At 38.4% G+C, this 20,088-nt stretch overlaps 1 protein-coding gene across 1 annotated transcript in view; it reads right to left on the reverse strand.

Moving 5' to 3' along the window:
• pikfyve (phosphoinositide kinase, FYVE finger containing) overlaps positions 1-13,425 on the reverse strand; it is a 60,151-nt gene extending 46,726 nt beyond the window's left edge. The window contains exons 1-3 of the mRNA XM_088352873.1: positions 13,229-13,425; positions 7,665-7,823; positions 2,749-2,858 (exon numbers count right to left, since the gene is read on the reverse strand). Of these exons, the coding sequence (XP_088208999.1) occupies positions 2,749-2,858; positions 7,665-7,823; positions 13,229-13,412 (453 nt within the window). The 5' untranslated portion in view covers positions 13,413-13,425. The remainder of the gene's footprint in view (positions 1-2,748; positions 2,859-7,664; positions 7,824-13,228) is intronic.
• Positions 13,426-20,088: the final 6,663 nt, after the last annotated feature.

The raw sequence follows: 20,088 nt of genomic DNA on the forward strand, positions 1-20,088 counted from the left end.
CCCAAATGAAGAACTGCAGTTGGGATTACATCACAAAGGTTTCCTCGACAAAGAGGAACCAGACATTTTCACAACTTTTCCCACTTGCTACAACAATACAGCAGAATCAAGTGTTATCAACAAAGGTTACTTGCTCTCTAAACACACACAAAGAAAAAAAAACGTAACCTGCTTTATTACCAATACATTTTTCAAAACCAAGGCATCACTCCAAGCAATTACCAATTATCAGGCTAGGTAATAATTATTTAATAAAAGCACCTTTATGGAATACTACACGTTAATCAGAATTTTCTAAATAAAACATCTGTTTACACCTGATTTGCATCAAACGTACCTGTTCATTTCTGGAAAATATTTTGAGTGATTTAAAACGTTGAAATAAACTAACCATCCCGCTTCCTGAAAAGCAGGTAAAAACCTTAACCCCAATCTGATCACTTATTGATACACCCAGATAACCTAGTTTACCAAAACAGTTCTGTTCAAAGAAAAATCCTTCATGAAACCAATATAGATTTAATACCCTTATTTTTAATGCCTCGTCAGATAGCTACATCATAAAGAGGTGAATACATCTTGGTCAGAATTGACAGAGACTAAAATGAAAGGCAGAAATAATGGTTGAGTTAGTATGCACTCAATATCAAAATATCCCCAGACTTATATAAAACTCAATATGATTTAAACACACAAGCCAGAATTGATAACAATTGTATGACATGTGAAAATAAGACACACATTAAATTATTAAAAACCTAAGAAAAATAACTTAACTTGTACTTTCTTTAACTGTATGACTGCACCGTCTTTAGAATACCTTGTTAGTATATGACAAAAACAAATACAGTCGAACCTCAATTCTCGACCATAATCCGTTCCAGAACCCTGTTCGAAAACCGATTTGTTCGATCACCGAAATCGTTTTTCCCATTAAAAGTAATGTAAAATGAAATGAAATAAAATCGTTTTAATCCGTTCCAACACCCCGAATGTTTACCATGAACGTAAACATGAAGCTGACCCAGGCTAATCGTACGTTCGCGTTAACATGAACGTAAAAAAAAAAAAATTAGGTCGTTTACACGTCATTTAGCACCCGGGTCTCCACAAAAAGTGGTGAGCGGTTAGAGGATAAAGAAAAGAATTATGAATAGGATTTCTTACCTTTGTGGTGGTCTGCAGAAGCCATGCTCTATTCCCTCGAAAGAAGGGAAACTCGCACACCTTCTTCATTTTGCCATTATTTCTTTCTTAAATGCATTAGTTGTATGCACTACTCTTGTTTTTTCACCTGTAGCAACTTTGCTGCTTGCATCTTCTTCGGAGGCATTAGGGGCTAAAACACTCCGTTCACCGATATTAAAAGTGAAAAGAAGTGCGCGCGCACGTCATAACAGTTCTTCACGAGGGGTGGGGACAATCTACACGATCTACACCCGTACGCCGCTCAGCATTGCACCCTAGCGTACCGGCGTTCGAACTCCGATTTTTTGAACGAAAAGCGAAGCAAGAATTTCTCGAAATTTTTTGGTCAAGAACCGATTTGTTCGAACTGAGAGGCGTTCGAAAACCAAGGTTCCACTGTACAAGCGAAGGTGGGGTTTTGTAATTAAAGTAAAACGAAACGGAACGGGTGGAGATGGCACCACTCGTTTCGTGAATTTGATGTGGTGGGTCACTCATTTGTATATCCTCTATACACCATTATCTCTCCCAGATCTAAATCTAATTCTTTGTGTGGTTGGTACGAGACTTCGGACTTCCTCATAGAGCGCCAACATTTTGCATCCACACTTAAAAGGTTATTAGAGTCTTGGGACACCTTGATGCCATGAATATAACCCTTGTATATAATAATTGAGAGCCCTTTCTACTGTATTTTGAGACAAGTTTGCATAATAAGGAAGAAATGATACGGCTATGCTATCAGGAATAGCGACTTAAGGGTCACTCGCTGTTGTTTCGGCCGCTCCACGTGTGATGCAAGCAGGGCTTTTAACTAAAACAAGTTTGATCACATTACCCCGATTTTAGCTAACCTGGAGTATTGAAGTACTAATAATATACTAAATAATTATAGCTATGTACAGTATTATACAGTAGTGCAAAGAGTGTAAGAGGAGCAGCTAACCAGATGTGCAAAAATGGGCAGTCAGGTAAACAAGTCACTATACAGTACAATTGTGTGGCTGCACTCTTAGAACACTTTATTCTTTATGGCTAATTTAAATAAAGAACCATAGCTCACTCTTTTTTTCCCTTTAAATTAATTATTGTTTATGTTGGTACAATGTTGTTACCTTGATGTTCTTAATTCTAAAAAAATTGCCCCTTTTCAGCCTTTAACATGAATGTTGTGCATGTTTCATGTGTTCAATAACAACAAACAAAAATTGGATGTCAATCGCCTGAAAAATATGTATATGTGACACACAATTTAAGTACAGCTCCAACTACGACCACGGCCAGCAGATTTTTTTTTTCCTAGCGGATGCTTATTTTTTTTACCAGCCGATAACCTTTTAAGAAAAGGCTTTCTTTTATTATTAATTTTCAGGCACCGCGATGAGTATCAGCCTGGCAATGTACACAATAATTTTGTCAGTCAGCGTTCTACCAATACACTCAGTACAGTAAGTACATAACGTCTCTGCACCACATGGCGCCATTATAATGGAACCGATTCCAGTTCTAAGTCAGGCGTTACCTGTACACTGTATGTATTAAACAGACTTCGGAAAATACCTGACTCTTTCCATCCATGATTTCCTTGAGCCGTTTCAGTGCTGTGCGAAGCTGGACAGCACTGCGAGGGTCATGATTGCTCAGCGGTGTATCAGACTTCCTGCTGCTTTCTGAAAGGAGGTTGCCATGCACACACAAAAACACAAGAATGAAATAATTCCAACAATTCTTATCTGAAGTTTAAGAAAAAACTCATAGCAGATAATCTAAATAAAACAAGAGGGGTGTGTCAAAAATGCAATGCTTGTTAAACATGTGATGAGTAAAAAAATAAAAATACAGCACGTTTAAGCCAAGAAAAAAAAAAATCAAACATTAGTTTATCCTATATTCAGGGTTCCTTTCAGCTTTGTCAGCATCCTAAAACGGCAAAACACAACATATATTTACGTGAATCAAATATTACAATACAGTATTACCTCAATTAGTGGCCTCTGTTTTGATGTAGGTATATGAAATATTAAAAATTGAGAGTTAAATAACATAATACAGAGAACATCTGTTTGCAAACTGGTCATTAACACTATAAGCCACATGCAAAGGTGGTAGGGGTGGGCAATATGGCAGAAATATTACAATTCGATTTTTTTTTTGGAATAAAATCACCTTCTTCATTTTATTGATTCTATTAATAAAACATTTTTTAGACTTATTTAGCATTTAAAAAAAACATTTCCTTTACGTTTAACTAAGAAAAATATGTTTTAAGACCTTCTAAACATGTTTTAATTCAAAGAGAATAACATGCAAATTTATATTGAATGTACATGGAGTGTAACAATAAGAGCTATAATGAAAGCCCCTGCAACCCTACTGAGACTAAGTGGTGCAGAAAATGGAGGGATGGATAAATGAAAGCACAATATTCTGTCTCGCTGCTGGTATTGGCACCTGGATTCACACAGCCTGGAATGCGCTTTTGCATGCGTTGTACTTTTAGATAAGAACAAATAATCAGGTTAGTTTTTTTAAAGATAATTCCCCATTTTAGAAGTGATTTAAACTCTGATTAAAAATAATGGAAATAGATGACGTGCAAACACCTCTCCCTTGGGAGCCACCCAATGATTCACGATTGAATGATTGAATATAATAATACAAATCATAACAGTAATATTTATAGCCGCCCATCTTATTCATCATGTCGAGTCACATTTATTCGTGTAGTTGTCTCAGCACAGAAAGCATTTTTTGAATACTTTATTTTCACTATACTATCTTTTTGCTCCAAAGTAACACGCCAAATAACAAGCTTTCTTCACACGCAAATTTAGCATCTGCACACTATGCCAACATAAGGACTTTTAGATTTTGTTAGACCACAGGGCTGTGTGCTCACAAGGTTCATAACGAGCTGTTCTGTCAACGCTAGATTTAATTTTAAGATGAATAAAACAAAAAGCACATTGGGACCCCGAAAGTAAAAAAAGGGATGAAGAAAAATATTGAAGGTAAAAGAAAGCAGAAAGTGACTTAAAAATAAATAGACAATCTAACGACTTTCCAGTTTTTGTAAATCACATTCTCGTTAAAGTTCTGAACTATCTAATATAGTCCTATAGTTAACCACTAAAAAGTGGTTAACGTTTGGACATCCCTTTATATAACATGGCGATGTTTAAAAAATAAAATCACGATTCTTTTTAAAGACTTTTCTTTGCTAATTTCTAAAAAAAAAAAAAAAAAAAATCCTATCATGTTGAACTCTTGTTCCATGGCCAGACTGAGGAGATAATTTCTTCCTCATGCCATGAGGCCCTTTAACTCAACCCGGGGGAGTAAAAGCCCACATAAAACCCCACCCCCACATTTACATATTACTTTATTTTTATTACAGTGTGTATTTTCCGTAGCACTATTTAAATACTCTATAGAAAAACGTTATATTGTGTATTGGGTATATTTTTTTGTATTCTATATCTTTATTTTATTATTTTATTTTTCAACACAAGGATACTGCTGGAAGTGTGAATTTCCCTACGGGGATGAATAAAGTGTATATCTATCTATCTATCTATCTATCTATCCAAAAGGGGGAAAAACAAACCAGGCCCTCCAAACAGGTTTTAATTTCAATAGTGCAAACATGTAAATTTGTATCAAACGTGCACAATAACCCTCAAATTGAATGAAAGCACACTATTTTTTGCTCACTGCCTTCACTATATCAAGAGGGCTTTCTTTATAAGCTTAAACCCTCCCTGCAAATATCACATCACAATGGATGATAATAATATGTTTATAATAATTATGCTGATAAAAATACATTATGTTTATAGACACCCGTGTTGTATGCATTCAATTGAGCATTTTCACATTAGGTTTTCAATACATGGTTCCAAATTGTCAATTAATAACTTCAAAAGTCATTTTTTCACAAAACACTAAAAGTTATAGTTGCCTGATTCCCCTGACGCTATCAAAGAGCCATGTAGTGATGCACAGGCTAGGTCCATGAGTGGACTTCTGGATCTCCTAACCAGCTGTTGCCTCTCAGAAGTGTGTGAATAGAAAATTAAAAACTATTGAGATTTGCCACTCAGTCGCTCTTCAGAAACTAATCCTTTTGTGTCCTCTCTTTTTACTTATGGGTACGTGTGAAGCACATTGTAAAGCGCTTTGGGAGGTCTTCATTGACTTGAAAAGCGCTATATAAATGCAGACCATTTACCATTTAATTGTTGCAGAAAAGACTGAATTAATGTGAAAGGGTAATTTTGTGCATGCACAAGAGGCAAGATCTTAAGCCCAAGCTTGGTCTAATACTAACCTGAAATTCACTTTCTGTGTCCTCACAAATATGAAATTATCCTTGGGCACTGTACCTGAAATCAACTTAATTGGTCGGTCTGGATTTTTTAGGCCCGATCCTACTTCTAGTGTGCAATGAGTGTGCCCTACATAGCCTATATGAAAGCTATATTTGGTTCAAAGAATAAAATGACCTAAATGAAATAAAATGAACAAATAACTGGTAGAAACTCAACAGAACAAAAATAAGTAAATAGATAATCAAAAAAAATGTATTTTATAAAATCACAATCTCGTTAAATTGTCCGATCGGCCAGATAACGTCATATTGCCCACCCCTCTTCATTATTGGATTAAATATGTGGAAAAATGAAGGCTAAGGGATGTTGAAAAACTTTTGATTGAAGGAGTAGTATATCATCAGAAACATTGATATAAAGGTCTACACTCAGTCATTACATGAGGAAATACAGTACTTTGTTCTTTTTTGTGCCCTGAAAGTTTATAAATATGCATTTTTTGTAATACTTAAGCAACCCTGAACATGAGTGCTAGGTTAGTGAACAAACCAAACTCCAGTCAACCATTGCATATATCATATACACTTGCATGCACAAAGAGAACCTCCCTAGGTGTGTGCATAAAAGCCCTCACCTGGCCAATCCACTAGAAATAGAAAAAACACGAGAGCCAATGTTACTGCTTTTCATATAACACAATTCAACTCTTTTTGTTTTAACACAAATCAATCAAAAGTAGTCCGTCTCATGGTTTAATCGCTTTTGGAGAAAAACTAAATCCCTCATCTGCATTATCAGTCAGTCCTTGATTTGCCATGGCAGATATAATCATCTGTTGAGGATGCTACGAGTAGTCCATAATTGCACATACACAACCTATGCACACTAATTATAAAGCTATTTCACAGCACAGTACCGTATTTTCTGAACTATAAGGCGAACCCCCCCCCCCCCCCAATTGTTTTTTTTTGTCTTATATTTCCCATACATAAGGCGCACCAGACTATAAGGCGCTACAGTGGGAACGTCAACAAAACAGTCAGATAGTTCCGTCAAACTTATTAACCCCTTAACATTCCAACAGCTCGCAAAGAAGCAAATACGTGTCTCAGACACGTACGGACACAGTGTGCGATGTCACCAATCACTCAAATACGTCATTCCACATATCAATAGGAACGTTAAACTCTTGGGATTCAAAAAGAGTTTAGTTTCTAATTTCTTTTTCGCCGGCAACTGTGTGGACGGCAAAGTAAGAATTTCATTGTGCAGGGAAGCGTGGTTCTTTACTGTGCATATGACAATAAACACTTTGAATTGAATTGAATTAAATTTAAAAATATACTCATCACAGAAACATCAAGATCAGTCTGAAACAAGATACTGAGAAAATATAAAGCTGGGGTAGCTTACCTAAGTCATCTTGCAGCCATCACGTTCAATAATAATACGCAACCATGGTCCTCTTACATCCGTGAGTGTAGTAAATCTAAACGTGTAAAATATTGACACACTCCAAAACACGCAATAATGGCGACAAATAAAAGAAAGAATCCGCCGATGCAATGGACATTGCTTGTTGCTAGCTGTCTGTTTAGCCCCATAATTCCTGTTTACAAATACAGACTACAGTAGTAAAAAATATTTTATCCAGGCTGTAGAGCAACCAAACTTGTGATTCACATCATTTTCAACCAATTGCAGGCTTTGTTTTACCCCGCTTTAGCCTATGCAAGCCTGTAAATGCTAAAAAGGTCCAGCCTCCTTTACTTCATAATAACTTTAGCCAATAGCGCCTGATTCAAATGATGATTGACACAATGGTTAGGAAATGAAACACCAATATATATATATATACCAGCATACACCGCGGACTACTTCGCCTACGGGGGAAAATGTAGTCGGCGGCTGCTTGCCTTAGTTGTGAGACCTTGCGACTCAATATTGATTTATATATAAGGCGCACCGTATTATAAGGCGCATGGTCAGCTTTTGAAAAAAAATAAAGGCTTTTAGGTGCGCCTTATAGTGCGGAAAATACGGTACATATTAGAAAAATGAAAAACAAACAATGACATGAAAACTTCTGAACGTTTCCTATAGTCACAAGTGTAATTTTGAACTATCAAGTGTCGTGTGTATTACCAGAGGTGGTTGAGGTGCGTCTGGAGTGTGGTTTCCGCTGCTTCCTTAAGCCATAGCCAGAGTGGGAAGGGCTGGATGACCAGCTCCGACTCTCCAGCTGAGGGGAAGGTGGCAGTTCATCAGTCTTGTCCGAGACTGCAGCGGCTGGTCGGCCTTCCTCTATGAAAACAAATCCACGACATCATGTCTAAAATACCGGCACAGGGATCATAAACCTTTCTCCTGGCCAAATTCAAGCACTTTTAAAGCCAATTTTCTCCATACAGTTAAAAGAAAAAAATCCAGCACCGATCAAAAGAACAGTTTTTTTGTTGTTGACTTTGATCACTAAAATAAAGTTGTAATCTTGCTACTAGCACATACTTTGTGCTTATTTGAGATCCACAATTTCTTTTCTGTCAATGGGATGCTATAAACTGAAATTAATTCTGCTGTTCTGCCTCAAAATTCGCGAGCTGCTTGACTAGATCCCGCTATTTTACGAACATTATAGGTCTATAGGTGTTGGGTAAAACTGGAGTTCAATACAGCTGACAAAGAAGAAATAAAGTACAGTGATATCTGTACTTAATACTATCTCTCCATACAAAAGTTTCAGGTTACAAAGTACCTGAACGTAAAAATATTGCCTCTAGTTACAAAGGCGTTTCATGATACGATGTCAAAATACAGTACAGTACGCGCTGCTATTCACTGCTCCCAGAGTTTCCCCGGACGTAAACAAACTGGCTATTGCTTTAAACCTGCCTGGCAACTCGGTGTGCATGCCTGCTCCCAGCATGCTCTTTGTGTCACCGTCACATTTCAGAGTTCAAAGACGAGGAGGGAGAGGGGTTCAGGCAAGAGAGCGGGAAATAGGACGCGGACATTATTTTATCAGCCCAAATTAAAAATATTTTAGCAAAATTAAATAAAGTCTCTAAATTTGTTAAAAGGAATCACACAGAAAAAGTGCTGACAAGTCGGGCAATAGCTACTATGTCTGCCTTGAACATTTCTGACGGATTGTAAAAATCCTCCAAAAGCAGACATCATTGAATCAGTTTTTCGAGAAACGGGAGGCAAAACGTTATCTAAATTCTTTTCCCATTTCTTTTATTCTTGTTTTTTTTACACTATGTGCCTCTCTTTTTGTTTATTGTGCGGTAAACTAATTTTAACGTGTATTTGCTTCATGCTCTGATGCTCTTTTTTGATTTATTAAAAAAAATATTATACCCTACATTGGCGGGGCTTGGAACAGGTTCGCGTATTTACATTCAAAGCACGTTTCTATTTCTGAAGTTTTCAAGTTACGAAGCTACTCCCCGAACAAATTAAATTCGTAGGTAGAGGTACCACTGTGCTGTATGTATAAATAGCAGGAAAATCAGCAAAATGTATTAAATAAAATGAAATCATGAAAAGAACAAAATGGATCACATCTCATGTAAACAATGAATTTAGAGGGTAAATCATCATGAGCACACTCTGTTCTGACATAATTTCTTAGTGACATCGTTAATGTCCGCCCACTAAAATTGCAGCGTCTGACCAAGCGCTGTCAAACTTGTTTTAAAGTACTTAAAAGTCATTTCATCAAGTGTTTGTTTTAATAAAAGTGTTAATATTATAATAACTACTGTAAAATATGACTAAGAAGCTTTAACTTTGAAAATCAGGTGAGTGCATCTCAAGGCTGCTTCAGGGTGAATCTGATCAGACGAAGAGCATAAGAGCCAATGTGGGTAGATGGGGGTAACTTGTTTTATAGTGCTTTTTCTTTTCATCCAGCTCTAGTTTCGATAAAAATATTCAAAGTATTTTAAAAAAGCCTATTACTTGAAGAATGAACGTTATCTTGATGAAGTATAGTATTTAAACACTAAAACTGTCACGACCGGTACACAGGATAGACCCAATCGCGTAACGTTTTCTCACAGTTTTATTGAAGGAAAGAGGAAGGGCAGGGCCAGCGATCTGATGCTCGCTGGCCGCAATAAGCAATTCACTCTCGCAATCGGATTGTGATCCGAATACGGAAGTGGATCTTCCGATGGCGGTGTCAGGAATGGAAAAACAGGTCGATCGCCGGGACAGGAAAGCAAAAACGTGGTCGGGGTCAGAAACGGGTCGTAAGCCGGGACGGGAGAGCAGACGTGGTCATGATCAGAAACTGGTTGTAAGTCGGGACGGGAGAACAGACGTGGTCGGGATCAAAACGGGTCGTAGCCGGAGACAAACGGGAGCAAAAACGGGACAGGCGGGAGTCAGGGTCGAAAAATGCTTGCCTTGTAAAAACAGAGGTTCGCAGATGGACTGACAACAGGGGATTGGCAGGACTGAGTTTAAATAGGGACAGGGAGCCAATCAGAACCCGCAACGGTTGGCGCCAAATGACCAGGCACAGGTGCTACACATCGGTAATCATGACAAGAACAAAATGGATCACATCTCAAGTAAACAGGTGATCACATATCTTCATTCGGAATTGATTGATCGGAATGAACAAAAAGTAAAAATGGCCACTGAGACAAAGGTGCTGTATTACCTGTTTATAACAACTGAAACCAAAATGTATGGCACTATTTTTGAGATTCACTTCCAAGATCCTACAATTACAGATTGTCAGAATAATTGAATGGGTGCAAGTGCTGCCAGGATGAGCACAAAGGGGAATAAGTTAAATAAAGAAAGAGAAAACAACTCTCAGCAAAGGGGAAAAGACAAGTCATGATGTCACATTTTCATTATTCAATAAAACCTGCAAAAGAAGAAAAAAACTGCACTTGAACAAATTTTGAGCCTTGTTAAGCACCGATACCCAAAACAGAAATAATGATTTTGAGGTTTGTGTCGCATCTCCAGCCAGATTGTGGCCCTGAACCAGCAGTGTTCATTTTACCCTTTTGAAAAGCGATGGGTCCCGGGGACTCGCGTGCTCAAAGATCTATGGGTCCCAACAGAGATCTATGGGTCCTCAAAATTTAGTGTGCTCCATGCCCCTTACAAACTGTCGTATTTTCCCTTACAAAATACAAAAAAAAACTTTTTTTTTTTCAAACATGTTTATTTATGTAGTTTAACATGTTATATTGTACATGTGTTTCCTTATATCGTATATATTGTTAATGAACATTTTGTTGTGAGACACTGAGTTGCTCGACATGAATGAGGTTTATTATAAAAAAAAGTTCAAAAATGAAGTAGCCTGGATGTTCACTGTAGAAGGAAAAAAATACATGCAAATATAATTAAGTAGAATAATACATTTTCTTATTCAAATTATTAATTCATTTTCTGCATTGAATTATTGTTGGTAATATACTATTTAAAAGGGATCACAACAAACCTGTCTTTTTTCATTTTCTCCTTTTATACTTCCTTTTTTTCTTAACTTCTTTATACAACATAATCATTCGTAATATAATGCATCAAAGCAAGTGAGCCGTTGGAGAGCCGGCTCTCTTGAATGAGTTGAGCCAAACAAGCCGGTTCACTAAAAAGAAACGGACTTTCACTACACAACTCAAACTGGAGATCGGCGTGCAGACGAAAACTCGAACCGCGAGACCAAAACAACAATGGCGGATCTGCCTCACGAAAAGTTTGGAGTGCGGTAAATCTTTGTTAAAAAATGATAATGACAATTTGGTGTCAAAAAAGTTGCGTCCCGGGGACGCACATTGATTTGACACGATGCGTCCCCAGCAAAAATAATGCATCTAGGACGCAGGGACGCCGGCAAACGAAAACACTGAACCAGACCAATTTATCCTCTCGTGACTTCACAGGACTCTGAGAGCTTCTGCACAGGGTTGCTAATGACAGAGACACATAAATCTCATTTGGGATCACAGTAATGTGCAACAGAGAATGTTTATTTTATAAATAAGTACCATTACTCATTACCTGTGAGTTTTAGGTGTTCTTTAATGCATTTTTTTTAATAACATCCATCCATCTATCCACCCATCGATTATCTGCATTTTTGTATTATTTTTGTTGCAGAAACACAAAAGGAGATTAAGGACCAACCAAGATTTTTTTAATTACGAGTACATTACTATTATTTGCATCTTCGTTACATTTTTAGCATTTTTGTTTGGCGGGCCGTAGTTTGCGCACCCAGGGTCTGGGTGCTCAGCATCCCCAAAGCCTTTAACCTTAAATCACGACTACATTTTGCAATTATCATTCATTTGTATGTGGGGTCTGTACCACTTAGGGTCGCGGGGGTGCTGGAGCCCATCCCAGTTATTTTTGGGCAGTGGGCAGGGGACACCCTGAACAGGTTGCCAGCCAGTCGCAGGGCACACAGGGACAGACAACTCACTCGCTCATTCACACCTAGGGACAATTTGGACCGGCCAATTCACCTGAAATGCATGTTTTTGGAATGTGGGAGGAAACCGGAGTGCCCGGAGGCTACCCACGCAAGCCTGGGGAGAACATGCAAACTCCACACAGGAGGTTCGATCTCATGACCTCAGAACTGTGCCGCACACGTGCTAACCAATGCGCTGCCGTGCTGCCCTATATATATATATACATATATATATATATATATATATATATATATATATATATACAGTGTTCTCATTTGCCCGTGTCCCTGCGTCTTAGACGCATCATTTTTGCTGGGGACGCATCGTGTGAAATCAACGTGCATCCCCGGGACGCCACTTTTTTGACACGAAATTGTCATTATTACCCGATTACATTTTTTTAAACAAAGATTCACCGCACTCCAAACTTTTCGTCAGGCAGATCCGGCAGATGTTGTTTTGGTCTTGCGGTTCGAGTTTTCGTCGGCACGCCGATCTCGAGTTGTGTAGTGAAAAGTTCGTCTCTTTTTAGAGAACCAGCTTTTTCGGCTCAACTCATTCAAGAGAGCCGGCTCTCAAATGGCTCACTTGCTTTGATGCATTATATTACGAATTATGATGTTGTATAAAGAAGTTAAGAAAAAAAGGAAGTATAAAAGGAGAAAAGGAAAAATAGACAGGTTTGTGGTTATCCCTTTAATCGGTATATTACCAACAATAATTTGATGCAGAAAATGAATTCATAATTTGATGATTAAAACTGAATGAATATATAGATTTTTATTATATATTTGTCACAGATTTACAATTTCAACCTCGATTACACTACATTTTAGGGAGCCATAGATCTCTGTTGGGACCCATAGAATTTTGAGCATGCGAGTCACCTTACTCGTGGAAAAAATAGGTAAACATCTGATACGTTTTCAAATAAACTTGCAAAGCTAAATAAAATTATTTTTCTTCACCATTTTTACATAATAATTTAGCTCAACTAAAAATTTGCTGCAGGGGGTTTATACGCACATGTATGCATTTAAGTGTACAGTCTTTATACACGCCTTGGGGCAAGCAAACATGAGCTAGGAAGGAAAACAGTTCCTTAACTTGTGGGGTGAGAGACATGCCTGTGATGTGAAGTATTCTTTTTGAATTGATGTAGTTCTTAAAACTGGTCTATCAACTGACTGTAAAAAGCTTATGGCATTTCCATATTAACACTCATCATTTGACTTGAAATCAAATGCAGCCACTGACCTTTGTCTTTGAAGCGAAACAGGTTGACAAAGGAGCTGTAAGCCGACCGAAGCGGAGGCTCATCTTGTTCCGGTGTCAGAGGCTTGAAATGGGTCAAATGCGAAGGGCTGGCGGGCGAAATTACTGGTGCCTCAACGCTCCAGTCTGATGAGGATGACGACACGTGCATGTCCCCAGTGGCCATCTTCTGCAGTCTTCTAGGAAATCAGGCGCATGACATCAAGATGACAGTCATTGTACTTCCACAAAAATAATGATGATAGCCACAAAACAGTTTAACATTAAAAATAAACGATGAAAGAGGAACATTTTGCTAAATTTAAATTTGTGTTGCAAAGTTTATTTTTTTAAGTTTAAAGTTTAGGTGGTTTTAATTTATTTTGAGAGGTTCCAAACACAGGATTACCATTGTTATCACGGTTAACGAGGGGCAGAACCCCCCGCAAAAAGTGAAAATCCGCAAAGGAGCCCCCAGGGTCAAACTTACCTCAAGATGACGTCCTTACCATCTAAGACAGGGGTGTCAAACAGGCGGCCCGTGGGCCGGATCAGGCCCGCTGAGGGATTGAATCCGGCCCGCGAGACAATGCCGAGGGAAGCACAAGAGAAAAACGAGGTGCATGTTAAAATATGTCCACTTGATGTTGCCAAAGCCAGCTGCCTATCACAAACACTGTACTTGTATTTACCGCTCTCTCTCTCTCTCTCTCTCTCTCCCCGTTTTCTCTCACTTTCCATGGCTCTCTTTCACTCTCTCTGTCTCTCTTTTTCTCTTTCTTTGTTCCTTTTTGTCTTTCTCTGAGTATTTTCACCTTATTTTGCTCTCTCTTCCTTTTTCCTTTTCTCTCCCTCTTCTCTCTCTCCCTCTCTTGCTTTCCCCTTCTCTCTTTCTCTCCTCTTTTCTCTCCTTCTCGGTTTCTCTTTCTCTGTGGATTTCTTTCTTTCTCTTTACCTCCGCCTCTCTCACTAGTTCTCTTTTTATCTCTTTTGTTTGTCACATTCTCTCTTTCTTTCTCTCTCTCTCTCTCTTTCTCCCTTTTTCTCTTTGTTTGTCCCACACTCTCTCTTTTTCATTCTCTCAAATCTACTAGTCCGGCCCAAGAGAGAATGTTTGCTCTTTCGTGTGGCCCCCGGGTTAAAATGAGTTTGACACCCCTGATCTAAGACTATGCGACTGACAAAACAAATATTACAGATCCACAGATAAAAACACAAGAACACAGAAATGCAGTTGAATGTAAAGTACAACGAAATTGGAGGTCTTCGCCTTACAGTGTAAGAAAGTGATTTAGAGAGCATCTGGCTAGCTGCACGCTAGCATCGGTTATCGTTGAATTGAGCCAGGCCTCCGTGACCAATCAAATCCAACCGTCCCCAGGGAAGTGGTTTCCTACAAGTTGTAGCTCCAGGTCATCAGTTTTATGGGTAATGGATCTGGCATTGGTGATAAACAGGCTTAACTCTGCTTGTAGTTGTAAGGGTTATTGGTAGCCACAGCAGTCGCTACTTATAACATTGGTAAAATGGCGGCGCCCTCTGTTGGCTGCGGCTGCATCGGCTCGCTACAACGGGTCAGGTGTATCGACATTTCGTTCTTACAAAGAATGACAATACAAAGGAAATTATTATTATTATTATTATTATTTTGTTTCCTCTTCCAACAACGCCTCCGTGTTTTCCCAGACTCAATAAAAATCCACAGACAGCCCAGTGGTTTCGCTAATTCATCGGTGATGTTGTATCGACGTTGTTATGTTCTCAAGCTCCTGTTGGGTGTAGTAGCGTACGCCAATGTCAGCGTGGATAAAGTCCAAAGACAAACATAGTAGGTACACTAAAAAGCACTAAATGGGAGAGCCAAGAGCTGCTGCTTGGATCCATTTTAAGAAGTACTTAGGAATAAACTGGAAAGTCACAAAAAACAGCGCCTTGCTCATTCCTCTTTCATTGAAAGAAAATTAGTGTAAACCCATGATAACTAAGATTGCTACAATGAATCAGTTAAATCTATCAAAATGGATTATTAAACGCGTTGGCAACAAATTTCATCAGCGATTCATTGTGAAGAGTGTTTTATGGGCCACTCGCCACGTTAAATCAAAGTATGTCAGATTGCATTGAATTTCTTTGTGACGTCAAGGGTTGTAATACTACTTTGGTCTGGCGTAAGGCACCTCGATACCAATTATATATATATATATATATATTTTTTTTTTTTATTTTTTATTTTATTTTTTTTTCTTTAAAAGGATCTTCCATTTTTTGATGCTTTTCTAACTGATCATTTAATCATTCCAAACAAAATTGGCATGAAACTGTAAAGGTAATATGCGCCGCAAAAAAACAAAATAAATTCATTATTAACATGAAAAACAATAATGATAACATGTTTAACACAATAGAGTGGGCCTATTCTTAAGCATATTATATATCATTATCACATTGGGAATGTTAATCAGATTCAAAGATTAACCCCCAAACCCCTTTAGACTGACTACAACCAAGGTCTCACAAAATTATTTGGGGAAAAACTATAATTGTTTTATATATATATTTTTTGTGCACTGTTTTTCTCTGTCCAAAACTTCAATATTTGAATAAAGAGGAGGGAATAAAAAATGTGTTTTTTAAAAAATCCTATTATTCTAAAAAAAATAATTGACAGATTGATCGATTATTAAAATAATCATTAATTGCAGTAATGATTACTAGGGATCCCAAGAGCCAAGAAGAGATCCAGACAATCGAGAGTGTTCTCCATTCAGGCCCCGGTGCTGTAAAATGCTCTGCCTTCTGATATTCGATCTGCAACCTCAGTGGAAGTGTTTTAAGCCTTGATTTATACACATTTCTATTGTATAGCTTATGTTGGCAATATCTGTGTATTGTTTGTTAAAGCTTCATTAATTGCAACCTGGTCATCATTTTTATTTTATTATTTTATATGATACTTTTATTATTTTACATTTTATTTTTTTATTTTGTTTGTTAATGCAACATCCATTGCAGCCTGGTCCTCCTGGAAAGGGGATTACCTCGTGTGCGTTCCCTTTTCAAGTTTTCTTCATTTTCCCCATGCTGAGGTTTTTGAGATTTTCCTTGCCTTCATGTTGGTTTTAGATCAGGGGATGGTGTCATAATAGACGTTAGTTTGCAATAATCAGTTGTCTGTGCAGCCTTTTGAGACTCGTTGTGATTAAGGGCTATACAAATAAACATGACTTGACATCACACTGAGTCTGGCGGACCGATCCATTATGGTCGACAGTCTACAAAGGGGTCTGCACGTGACGTCATACGCAAACTATCAATGGCTTCAGAAATCTCTCTCTCTCTCTCATCTCATTAGCTGCACCGCTTATCCTCAGTAGGGTCGCGGGGGTGCTGGAGCCCATCCCAGCTATCCTCGGACATTGGGCAGGGGACACCCTGAACTGGTTGCCAGCCAATGGCAGGGCACACAGGGACAGACAACTCGCTCATTCACACCTAGGGGCTGCACGTGACGTCATACGAAAACTATCAATAGCTTCAGAAATATTACAGGAAATGCATGTCTTTGGAATGTGGGAGGAAACCGGAGTGCCCGGAGGAAACCCACGCAAGCACGGGGAGAACATACAAACTCCGCACAGGAAGTCCGGTAGCTGGATTTGAACCCACACAGGAGGTTCCTGAGACCTTAGAACTGCGCCGCACACGCGCTAACCACTGTGCCGCCGTGCTGCCCTCATTGCAACTCCATCATTTTTATTTATTTTATCACTTCATATTATACTTTTATTATTCTATATTGTATTTTATTGTTTGTTAATGCAACATCCATTGGAGCCTGGTCCTCCTGGAAAGGGGATTACCTCATGTGCAGTCCCTTCTCAAGTTTTCTTCATTTTCCTCATGCAGAGGTATTGAGTTTTACCTTGCCATCATGTTAGTTTTAGATCAGGGGATGGTACCATAATAGACGTTAGTTTGCATTAATCGGTTATCTGTGCAGCCTTTTGAGACTCATTGTGATTAAGGGCTATACAAATAAACAAAGTCTAGGGGACCCATCCATTATGGTCGACAGTCTAGAAAGGGGTCTGCACGTGACGTCATACGAAAACTATCAATAGCTTCAGAAATATTACAGGAAAAACATCCAACCAACACTAACAAAAACATGACTACTGCAAAGAAAAAAGTATAACTACACAGGTGGCATATTATAATATCAAGGAAAGGAAAATCACTCTCACGTAGACACTTACAAATTCAAATGGACGATCGATTAGATAAACAATGGAAGCATAACATTCCTTACACAGTCAAACTTCCTTCCATCCATAAACAAATTAACAAGCTAGTGATCGACTTACCCTTTGAGTAAATGCCCGGAAATTGGACGTTATGCCATTTGCAATCAGCAAATATCCAGAAAATTACAGAAGTGCATCACGTTACCGCCCTGTCATCTGACCACAACAGAAGGTAGCGTGACTAGTGTGCAGGCAAGCTTGACACCGTGCCAAATATTAGTGTCATTACCATACAGCTCAAATACTTATTATTAGACATACTTCTGTTAACGTACGTTCGATTAATTGTATATTTAGACGTGTACGAGTCCAGGTAGTTGACATTACACCTCAACGATCACATTTGTAATAATTTACCGAGCTTTCTCTCCCACAGCCCAAAAGTCATGTTAGCTGTTCATGCTAGCGTTAGCTTCGTATTGCTTACTAGCAAGTTGCCCCTGACACTGACTTACCCATTTACTTAGGGGTTGGACATCTTTTGTTGAAGGCCAGAAGATTAATTCTTATAAAAAAAATCCATTTTGTTGAATATTTAGCGACCACGGACAGAAAAGCGGCGTTGAGACACACTTTACATCCTATTTTACATCTGACAGAGGGATTAGTAATGAGCCAGGCATTACGAGTCGAGCGATTGCAATGGAGGGGTCGATCGATTTTTTTGTAGTCCTGTAGTTCTGGAGTATTTTATTAGAGTATTACTGCACAATCGCCAGGGTTGGGTAGGGTTACTTTAACTGGATTACTTTCAATTACTTTTGGATGACTCCAATACCATATATGCTAATAAAAGACAAAAGAAACTAAATATGAATAAAATGACTCAATTTTGTGCAGGCTTGGGGAGTAACGGAATACATGGAACGGCAAAAATGATGTTGGCAAGCTGTTTGGATTTATTTTTATTTTGTTTCTGTCGCATTTTATGTTCGTTTTGCCGGAGATCAAAGAGATCAAAGCCAGGAGAGAAAGCTTACCACGTGTTGTGAGTCATCATTTTATTCATATTTAGTTTCATTTGTCTTTTATTAGCAGGGTTGGGTAGGGTTACCTTAACTGGATTACTTTCAATTACTTTTGGATTACTGCAATCCCAAATATGCTAATAAAAGACAAAAGAAACTAAATATGAATAAAATTACTAAATTTTGTGCAGGCTTGGAATACATGGAACGGCAAAAATGATGTTGGCAAGCTGTTTGGATTTATTTTCATTTTGTTTCTGTCGCATTTTATGCTAGTTTTGCCGGAGATCAAAGCCAGGAGAGAAAGCTTACCACGTGTTGTGAGTCATCATTTTATTCATGTTTAGTTTCTTTTGTCTTTTATTAGCATATTTGGTATTGGAGTAATCCAAAAGTAATTGAAAGTAATCCAGTTAAAGTAACCCTACCCAACCCTGTTTATTAGCATATTTGGTATTGGAGTAATCTAAAAGTAATTGAAAGTAATCAAGTTAAAGTAGCCCTACCCAACCCAACAATCGCCTAACACGCGGAAGGTCTATTTATTTGGGGGTTATTTCCAGGCGAAACAAAAAGTATGTTTTTCTTATACCATACCTGTAAACCTTCTCGGCTCCATGCCCGTACAAACTGTCGTATTTTCCCGTACAAAATACAAAATAATCGTACACCATATTTTTTTTTTTCCGGAATGATGCATGATGGGAAATCCCAGGCGACAGACGCATGCGCACATCGGCATCAAACCGCTCGCTTCGTTTGCAACGAAAAAAACGATACAGAGATAGAGGCTTCCGCGGCGAACTCGTTAGACTTGATTGATTTGCCGTTTCGTGATAGTCGGTGTTTACCGGATGGTACCCATAATTGACAAATTTGCATTTTTTCCGTACAGATTTTTTTGTATGTCATACTCGTCTTAAAATGCATAAAAAAACATACTTTGTACGGCAAAACTGTACAGGTTGACAGGTATGTTATAAAAGTGCAGGCGGCCAATGCAGCACAACAGGGTTACAGTCACTTGCCACGCGAAGGGTTAAAACTATAAAATAGATCTTGAAACACTGAAAAAGGACCGTTTTACCATATTTTTTTCATGTAAAACGGATAGCTTCGCACAAAGCCAGCCAGCCACTGAAGCTCAAATTCCCCCGCCAATGTCCCAGTCTGATGCTGAAATTCTAATAACGCGTTTGTTACCTTCTGTCTCGATTAGTGTAATGTAATACTCTCCGGTCTCCCAAAGTCCAAAATAAAGAGCCTACTGCTGGTACGAAATGCCGCAGCGATGCTTTTAACTAAGACGAGAAAGTTTAATCACATCACCACGATTTTGGCTGACCTGCAATGTCAGATGAAAGTCTTAAGATGAGATGTTTAAGGTTCTGTTGGTATTATAGGATTCTATACATTTTGACTACAAAGGATTTTATACGATTGACTACAAATTACATTCAATGCAAAAGATATTCACTGACTGGGCTGTAGTACAAGGTCGGGGCAGGCTGGTGGAAAATGTTGTTTACATTTCATTACAGGAACGGCAGGAACGGGATGTACTGCTGATAAGATAATCAGCACATCCAGA

The sequence above is a fragment of the Urocampus carinirostris genome, chromosome 14 (genome assembly GCF_059441175.1).
Source record: "Urocampus carinirostris isolate Australia breed hairy pipefish chromosome 14, RoL_Ucar_1.0, whole genome shotgun sequence".
NCBI classification, from domain to species: Eukaryota; Metazoa; Chordata; class Actinopteri; order Syngnathiformes; family Syngnathidae; genus Urocampus; species Urocampus carinirostris.